The 9,361-nt window shown below is 42.9% G+C and overlaps 1 protein-coding gene across 2 annotated transcripts in view; it reads left to right on the top strand.

Annotated features, from left to right (window-relative positions):
- Nucleotides 1-6,411: 6,411 nt before the first annotated feature.
- PPP2R1B (protein phosphatase 2 scaffold subunit Abeta) overlaps nt 6,412-9,361 on the top strand; it is a 33,718-nt gene continuing 30,768 nt past the window's right edge. For both annotated transcript variants that reach the window (XM_031443750.2, XM_031443749.2), the window contains exons 1-3: nt 6,412-6,568; nt 7,398-7,488; nt 7,998-8,098. In XM_031443750.2, the coding sequence (XP_031299610.1) occupies nt 6,443-6,568; nt 7,398-7,488; nt 7,998-8,098 (318 nt within the window). In that variant the 5' untranslated portion in view covers nt 6,412-6,442. The remainder of the gene's footprint in view (nt 6,569-7,397; nt 7,489-7,997; nt 8,099-9,361) is intronic.

The following is a 9,361-nucleotide window of genomic DNA, read 5'->3' as shown; positions in this document are numbered from 1 at the left end:
AAAGAATACCAACTTCAGGGGACCACAGGGAAAGGCTTTTAGAGGATCAGGAATATTTTAAGTAATCCCTGCTTTTTCCAAATCAAACCTCTGTTTGATAGGAGTCTGAGGACAGTGTGCCCAGATGCTAAAAGCTACTTATGTTGGGGTGTTGAATAATACATGGTGATAAAGGCTTAGAGAAATAAGGGGGAAGAGAGAAATCTGGACTCTACCTTGTGGACGTAGCAGGGCTAGACAAGGAATAGCTGGCAGGAGGGGACTATTAATACACGTCTATGGACCTCATGCAGGAGGCCAGCCAGGGGGAGGCAGACTTCAGTCTACAGTGGTAACCAAGAACCAAAAGGTTTCTTTGAATATGTAATAATGTTTATGGGTCAGAATTCAAAAAACCTAAGTGCAATGTGGTATCCTGGATTGGGTCCTGAAACAGGAAAAAAAATTAGTGGAAAAATGAGTGAAATTCAAGGAAAATCTGGAATTTAGTAAATAGTAAAACAAACAAAAGGATAAATGAGTATACTGAACATTGAAAAATCTCCCTTCCATTTTTATTTTCCGGATACCCATAACCAACCAATGTGATTAGTCATGTGTGTCCTTCTAAAGATTTTTTTTTTTGATGCTTATACAAGCGCCATGTATGTGCATTCTGTTTTATACAAATTGTACGATATTATATGCATTGTTCTGACAGTTGCTTTTTTAAAAATCTTAAGATATTTTAATATTAACTATTGAGGAGCAATCTATTGTTTTCAAACATTTTCAGCTTAAAATTATACTGTGTACCACAAGTTCAATAACACCGTGTACCTTGCTTTCTCACTTAACACTATAACGAAGGGTTTCTATTGGGCTGTGCATAGGACCTGTCACGACAACCAGGGGTCTGTCCTAAGAAGGTTAGAGCCTGTGCTAGGACTGAAAGGCCTGAGACTTTCAAGGTCACCATGCCTGCTTGACCTAGGTTTGTTGTAGGTTAAATCTACCCTTGTGGTCAGGGCAAGTACTAATTCTGACTGCTGTTCTTATGAACTGGGGGCCTACAGACCTTGAACAGAAGTCTCTGGGAGTTCTCTTCTTATGTTTGGCATGGACACCAGATTCAGTGATTCAGTAAGACCATGCAAATCAAAAACATAATTGCTAGGGGAGAGGGTATAGCTTAGAGGTAGAGTGCTTGCCTAGCAAGCACAAGGTCCTGGGTTCAAGCCCCAGAACCTCCATTAAATAAAGAAAGAAAGAAATAAAACCTAATTACCAACCTCCACCCTGACCCCCCCCCAAAAGAACCATAAACAGTGCTGTATGTCAATGATATCTCAATAAAACTGGAAGGAAAAAAAAATTTTTTTAAACCGTAATTGCTAACATTTGTGTTGGGCCTTCTACTTACAAGGTGCCTTACATCATGGGCCTTCTTCCTCACAACAACCCCGAGAGGGAAGTTAAGTAAGATTTGTCCTGTCTTTCCAACAAGGATGCCTTCTGGAAGGCTTTGAGTCAGATCTTCCGACTCTAAACCATGGAGGTCTCATTCATCCTTTCACAGTGGTCCTCCTTGTTGCCAAAGTTCAGTTGATTGGAATTTCTTACCTGCTTCTTCTTCCTGAGTAGATAATCACAATTATTGGCTGGGATTTGAAAGCCTCCTCTTGTCAGGCACTAATCTAAGCACTATGTATGAATTATTTAATCTTATTAACCACAAGAGGTAAGCTTTACAGCCCCAATCTACAGATGAAGAAACCAAGATTCAGAGAGGGTAAGTTATTTGCCCAAAGTGACACAATTAGTAGTTGGCAGAGCTGGGATGTCAGTCTAGGTCTTCCTGACTCCACTGTATACTCTCTTAAGCACAGTATATACTGCCTGGATTCAGAACCGACTGTCTCATTGACTCGTTCTTCCCAAGAATTCAAGCAAAGTTTTCCCCTGGAAATCAATACCTTATTTAAACATCGCAGTAAAGCTGTGACATGGAGGGACGAGGTGAGGCAAGAAACAGTGAGAATCCCTGATCACGAGTTCTGCAGCTGCTTCTGGCTCACTGTGTGCGTCCAGGTAAAGTCTCTTTCTCTTTGTCAAGTGTTCCCAGCCATAAAACTGGAATTAAAATTTTGCCACAAAGCAGAGAAGAGAAAGGAGGTGAAAATACTGAGGCAAGGTTGACAGGAAAATATTGGAGCCCCATAGAAGGAAGTCATTCTTTGTATAAATATACATTTGATGTATCATTAATGCTATGGTGATAATTACCACTTTGCAATAAATTAAGTACAGCCCTGGGAGTCGGTTTCCCAGGGTCATTTTGCTAAAGGAGGAGTTAGAAAATGCCTGTATGTGCCTCAGGTTTTCTGTGCGTGAACTGAGCCATCCACTGCTTTCCTGAAGGCTTTGTCAATGGGAGGACACTACTGGGTCTGCCCGGAGAGAACCACCTACCCACAGTTCTGTCTCCTGCACTCAGCCTTCTCTCCCAGTGGGGTGACTCTGGGGAGCAGATCCACCCTTAAATGAGTGCTTAATTGTAAAGCTCTGTGAGGAAGCGTCAAACTTACTCAACATGACGCACGAGGCAGAACAGGACCGTGTCCTTTAGGCTTCCTCAGGACTGACCTTTTTCTGCTGTGACACCGAGTGCTGTTGATCCTACCTGCCTCTGCATCTCCGTGTGCTCTGTGCTTCATCTGACAGGAACTGGCAAGTCCAGTCTTGTCTGCCCCTGATTCACGGGATGAGCGAACTGTAATGTATATGGGTGTCAGAACTCAGTACTTTTGTGCTGAGCAGGTCACATTGCTTCCTGAGGGTTCCCTTATCCTCAGCCCAATCTCAGCTGCTGCTTCTGGTGCCCGCTGGTCATTAGTTTCTCGTGGTGTGTGTGGGGGGCATGGAAAATGGACCGGGGATGGGGGTTGGGTGGGGGGAGCAATAGAGAGGAGAGAGAGATTTGGAAACACCTCAGGGCCACAGGAGGCGTTTGGCGTCCTTAGCTAACTTCCAGGAATCTAGCAAATGAGGGATCATTTTAATCTGGCAAAAACCACAGGCAAATAGGTGCAGAATTGTTTATTGATAAGCAGTGGTAGCTGTCATTTGGTTTTCTGGCCAGAGGTGGCCTCCAAAGGCTCTTTCCAGACTCTCCCTGAGCCGATGCTTATTGGTTGACGTGGAAATTATTTTTCCAGATGAACTTTTAAAATCAATGACTTCTGAACATCAGTGTACATTAGCCAGGGGTGCACAGTAAAATGTATCCCATTCTCAGGGATTCTGATTCCGTAGATCTGGGTGGAGGCCAGGAATCTGCATTTTTAACAAGTATTTTAGGTGATTCAGATAGTCAGTGAACCATTCTCCCCCAAACAGCTGTCTTAGAATTAGTTCCAGTTTACATTTGGCCCAATTTTTGAAATAACCTCTTTCTGTTGTTTGTTTTAGCCACTTTTTTTTTTACTGAAGGATTTATTAGCATCTCCATTTTTACTACCTGTTTCATTCTCACATCATCACAGTAACTAGAGAGGGAATCAGCAGTGGTTAGCTCCATTTTATTGGGGGTGAGGAGGTAGGAGGTGGGATTGAGGCATAGGGAGAGGTAAGTCACAATGAATCAGAGACAGAGGTGGGCATTGAAGTCCAGAATTGATGACTCTCAAACCAGGCTATTTTCTGGGACCTGTTTCCTCAGCCTGTGATTCGATATTTAATCATAGTTATTCCATAGGTGTCCAATTAATCATGCTTGGGTAAGCAAAGCGTATTTGTGTTTTAAACAGAATAGCTTAGCATCAATCAGTGTGCTAATTTTTGTTTAGCAGGTTGAAACGCATCTAAGCTTGAGCTAATGACCAGATGAGGACATGTGTGGAACTGACTTAGTGTTTCTTTCTGTGCTTGCCTCCTTTATCGTTTCTGAAGACTTTTTACACAAACTTTAAGGGAACAGCCTTCTCCTCCCCCGTGCCAATAGAAGCCCCCTCTAATCTTCTAATTAATAAAGTATTAAATCAAAAAACCTCGTAGCTTTCTATTTCTCAAACTTGAATAGTATTTGGATCCATTTCCAAAGGATAAAGAAAACTTAAAAAGTCTCAGTTTATCTAAATTATTTTATTACAATGTTACTTAAATTTACCAATATAAAGTAGGAATAGAATGTTCTTTTATTTATAGTTCTTATACAACTAAAAACCCCAAAATAGATTTCCAAATTAAATACACAAAATCAATACTACTCATATTAATACTATAGTAATTTAATAAGGGAAATGATGTATTTTGCTGAGACTAAATTATCCCTTGTGTTGGTTTTTTTCAGTTTTTTTTTTGTATATATATTTTTATTGTAGTGTAGTCAGTTTACAGTGTTGTGTCAATTTGTGGTGTACTGCATAATGCTTCAGTCATACATGAACATACATATATTCTTTTTCACCATAAGTTACTACAAGATATTGAATATAGTTCCCTGTGCTATACAGTATGAACTTGTTTATCTATTTTATATATATTAGTTAATATCTGCAAGTCTTGAACTCCCAATTTATCTCTTCCCACCTCCTTCCCCCTTGGTAACCATAAGTTTGTTTTCTATGTATGTGAATCTGTTTGTTTTGTAAATAAGTTCATTTGCCTTTTTTTTTCTTTAGATTCCACATATGAGTGATATCATATAGTATTTTTCTTTTTCCTTCTGGCTTACTTCATGTGGAACGACAATCTCCAGGTCCATCCATGTTGCTGCAAATGGCATTATTTTATTATTTTTTATGGCCGAGTAGTATTCCATTGTATAAATATAGCACAACTTTTTTATTCATTCATCTGTCGATGGACACTTAGGTTGTTTCCATGTCTTGGCTATTGTAAGTAGTGCTGCTGTGAACATTGGTATCCCTTGCATTGACAATGGTATTGCCTCTGAAAGCTCAGCTTGGTATTGCCACCAAGTGAATCTCAATTTTCTCACCACTTTTCTGTTAGAACTACTGTGTCAGGACAGTCCTGTGATGTGGTTTAGCTTTCATTTTGTGCATGAAAATGCCATTTTCATTTAAAATCCCCCTCTGTTCTTTCCTCATTGTCCCAGAAGAGTAAAAGCAGGACTGAAACACACATGCAAACGTGGGTACTGAAATCGTGTGGCAATGCTGGGTTATTAAGTGGTCATCCAAATAATTCAGAATATGCTTATGCAAATCTAAAACATATTATCAAATTGAAAACAAAATTAAAACCCTAGAGAATACATCCACAAACCTAATTTGAGAATGACTGTGCAGATCCCTTGGTTTCCAAACTTTCACTGCTATCTACTGTGTTTACTTCCAGGAACCCCATGTTTTAAAAAATGTCTCCTAAGTTGTATTTACTAAGAATTTTACATTTTTATTAATCAGACACTGAGAATTACCGTTTCAGAGCTGGTGATCACCATAGGTAGTTATCACTCTAAGCTGCTTATAGTCCAAAACAAACAAACAAAAAAGACAGGACATTTTAGTTATTCTGTGCTGCCCTAATAAGGGTAAATGGAAACTTCTCATTATGTTTTGTAAGAAAGAATTCCCGTATCGTCACCTCCTCCTACCGCTGCCTTTGAGGACTCCTGGAGTTGTAGAGAGGTCAGTTTAGCCTTTCTTGTATAAGCAAAGTAGCCATTCCACTGAATTTGGAAGGATTAGAGCTTGTCCTAGTTTCACTTGATTGTTGTACTTCGAGCATGCTAAAGACCTAAAAAATGGGAGGAAGAAAATACAACAGAAGGCACCAATCCAGTACCGAACTGAAAAGAAACACAAAAACAAGAGAGCAGCATGTTTTTAACAGCTTGCATGGAGAAAGAGGAAAAAATATTGACTGGGGAGTTTGGATGGCACTGTTCATTTTCTCTCACCGCCCGCGTTATTTGTCTTACGGAGCACGAGCCAGATACAAATTCTGGCGCACAGGCCGGAGGAAGAGGTGGAGGGGTTTTATGGAAGCTTGAGGATAGTGGGGAAATTAGGGGCTGGAGACCCAAGTGGCTCAGGGCCAGGATGAAGTCAGGGGAGGCGCTAAATCTTTTTTCCTCCTGGCCTCGGGCATCCTCTTTGGTCCACCTGAGTCCTAAGAGGGCACAGCAGGGATCACCCAGGTAGGTCCCCGACGACTTCAGACCATCAGAAACAGGATGAATCTCTGCCCTTGTTTCTTTCGACTGAAGAAAGGGCATGGGGGCTCCTTTCGCTTTCTCAGCCAACCTATCTTCTGGATTTCAGACCTACAGCTCCCGCGTCGGGGGCCAGGCGGGGGCCGCCACCAGCCCATCAGGGTATCGGTTCACCCACCTCGGCGGAACCGGACTTCGGGCCTTAGCCCCGCCTCCCTGGGGGCGGGGCGGGGCCTGGGCGCGAAGCCGGCGGCGGCGACCAGTCGGAGCAGGAAGAACATGGCGGGCGCGGCGGGGCCCGGGACGGGGCCCGGGACCGGACCCGGGGCAGCGGGCGGAGATGGAGACGATTCGCTATACCCAATAGCAGTTTTAATCGACGAGCTCCGCAATGAGGACGTGCAGGTACTGAAGGCGGGCCGGGGAGCGGAGGCGGGCCGGGCCGGGAGCGTGGTAGGGAGCGGGGAAGGCCGACCCCGTGGTGCGGGAGGCCCGGGGACTGAAAGATCACCCTTGGAGCAGAAACTTGGTGGCGGGGAGGGGAAAGATCCGTGAGGGGCGCTGGTGGCTTGACCCGACCGACCGGGAACCTCTCCAGCACTCCTTCTCCGGACCTGCTGGGGCGTCGGCTCGGCGTCCCACCCGGTCCCGGGCGGTTGTGGGAGAACCGGCTTCCCGCCGGGGCGCCCCTTCCGGGCCGGGCGCTGGGAACGCCGCGTCCAGCCCCGGGCCGGCGGTCCCCGTGGCTGAGCGAGCGGGAGGAAGGCGGCGAGGGGCCGGAGCGGGCGGTAGGGATGCCAGGGCGCCTTGTGAAATGCGGGTGAACGAACGCCTTCCCCTCGGCTTGGTGGAATCTGCCTGGGCTTTTTGGGTAGAAACGGGGTAGGATGGCTTACTTACCTAGAGGAGGCGGGCTCTCAGCTCTGATGGAAGGCAGGTGTACCCAGCCGTTTCACCTGCTTCACCACTGCCAAAGTTCTCTCTATTTAAAATTGTCTTACCGGATATTGTCTTTTATTTAATTTTTTTAATGGTGTCTTTGGCGTGTTCTCCTAAGAACTCTTCTTTTGGTTAGTGAAGCCGTGATCCACTGTTTTTGAGATTCTTCATAGAATAAAATATAAATTGAAGCTTTTCTTCATTATTATCTGTATGTCATTATCTCACCTGTTTGCAACTGCTGTGTTTTGGTCTAAATCACAACTGCTCCTTTTTTCTTTCTATTGTTTTAAAGCTCCGTCTCAATAGTATTAAGAAATTATCAACGATTGCTCTAGCACTTGGAGTAGAAAGGACGCGAACTGAACTGCTACCATTCCTTACAGGTATGTGACCCTTTGAAGAAAAGCATGAGTATTTCTGTTTTACAGGGGCTTTCAAAACTTCGACTATTTTTAAAGAATTTGTTGCCCGCGATATTAGTAAGTACTAAGCTGAGCCTGATGCTTTGGATGCAGAAGAAACAGGACATAGCATATTGTGTGTAACGTTGTGGCCAGACACATTCAGACGTTAACTATTTAGCTAATAGGGAAGTAAGATGTAGGATTGTGAATTTCTAATTCATTCTGTAAAACAGATCTAAGAGGATTCTTGACTGAGAAGGAATTAAAGGCTGTTAAATTATGTTCAGAGTTGTTTATGACAGTATAATTCTATGTGAATATTTGGAAAGAGCCTGTTGAATAAATGTCAAACTTGGGGGAAAAAAAGGCTGTGAAGATTGTGACAGGACCATCTAGTTACATATGGATTCTATTGCTGGTTTTGTGTGAGTGTCCAGCTCTGGGCCAGATATCCTTGCTGATGAGTACTGAGTTGTTGTCATTTCCAGATACAATTTATGATGAAGATGAGGTACTGTTAGCTCTTGCTGAGCAGCTGGGAAATTTCACCGGCCTGGTAGGAGGTCCTGACTTTGCCCACTGTTTGCTGGTGAGTATATTCTGCCTACTCCTCTCCTTCTAGAACTTTAACAGTATAAATGGTACATTGTCTGGTGACAGGCACACTGCACCATTTTTTATGCAGATCTTTTTATGGATAGTCACAGTGTTAGTTATAGAGAGAACAAATAATGTAGACACTTCGGACTCAACCCTTTCTTATTTTTTTTCTGACTGTGAATGTAAGAACTTCCTCTTTTCTTAATGAAAAGACTTATTTGTTAGTTTAGAGGTTGGGAGGAGAAAGTTGTTTTGTTTATGGTTTTTTCCCCCCTTATATTGGAAATCTTAATTCTCTTCCAGGAGTGTGATGCCTTTGGGAATGTTTATTAGTTTTGTCTTTAACTGTAAGTGTAACTTTTGCTTCTGACTTACTTTGTGAATTTGATGAGTGCGGTTTAATTTAGTTGACATTTATTGAGAACCTACTATATCAGGCACTGAAATTACAGTGTTAATGTTAAAGAAGAGCATTGTGGATGGAGGGAGGTCTGAGTCCTTATGTGTCAACAAATAATTACTGTGTGGTGTTAGGTGGAAAAATGTGAAGTACATACAAGGGACCCAAGTAACAGAGAAGAGAAAGCAGTTAACCCAGGGTGATTAGGGAAGACCTGTTGGGAGAGAATGTCTGAACTAGGGCTGAAGGGTGAGTAGGAACTTGACTGTTGGACAAGATAGGGATGTATGCTTCAGGGCTTAAATATTATCTATAGGTTATGTTGCTAACATAAATCTTGTGATTTCTGTCTCTACCTCTAACCTTTCCATAGAACTCCAGATACAGATATAGAAAGACAGATATAAATATCTATGTTTGTCTCTCTCTATTTGCCTGATTTTTCTACTTGGATGTCAAACAGGCATTTCGCATTTAATGTGTCTAAAACAGAACTCAGTTTTCTCCCCAAAATATGCCTCCTAATTAGTTGCCCCAATCGCAGTACATGGCGTCACCATCTACCCAGTTGCATGAGCCAAAACCTAGAAGACATTCTTGAATGCTCTTTCCCACATTTCCCACATCTAATCCTTTAGTAACGCCTGTAGATTCTCTATATATTCCCATTCAATCCACTTTCCTCTATCCCTGCTACTACCTAGCTCACCATTCCTCTAGTCTTTCCGGATCACATGATCTTTCTTGTAGATTACTGCAGTAACTTTCTAACCAGTTGCCTTCCCCTCATCCCTCCCATCCACCACACTACAGTTCACTCTTCACCCAGCAGGTGGATCACTCACTCCCTGC

This window comes from Camelus dromedarius, chromosome 34 (assembly GCF_036321535.1).
Source record: "Camelus dromedarius isolate mCamDro1 chromosome 34, mCamDro1.pat, whole genome shotgun sequence".
In the NCBI taxonomy this organism is placed as follows: Eukaryota; Metazoa; Chordata; class Mammalia; order Artiodactyla; family Camelidae; genus Camelus; species Camelus dromedarius.
Note: the sequence above shows the minus strand (reverse complement) of the source record. Positions and strands in the feature narration are given on the sequence as shown.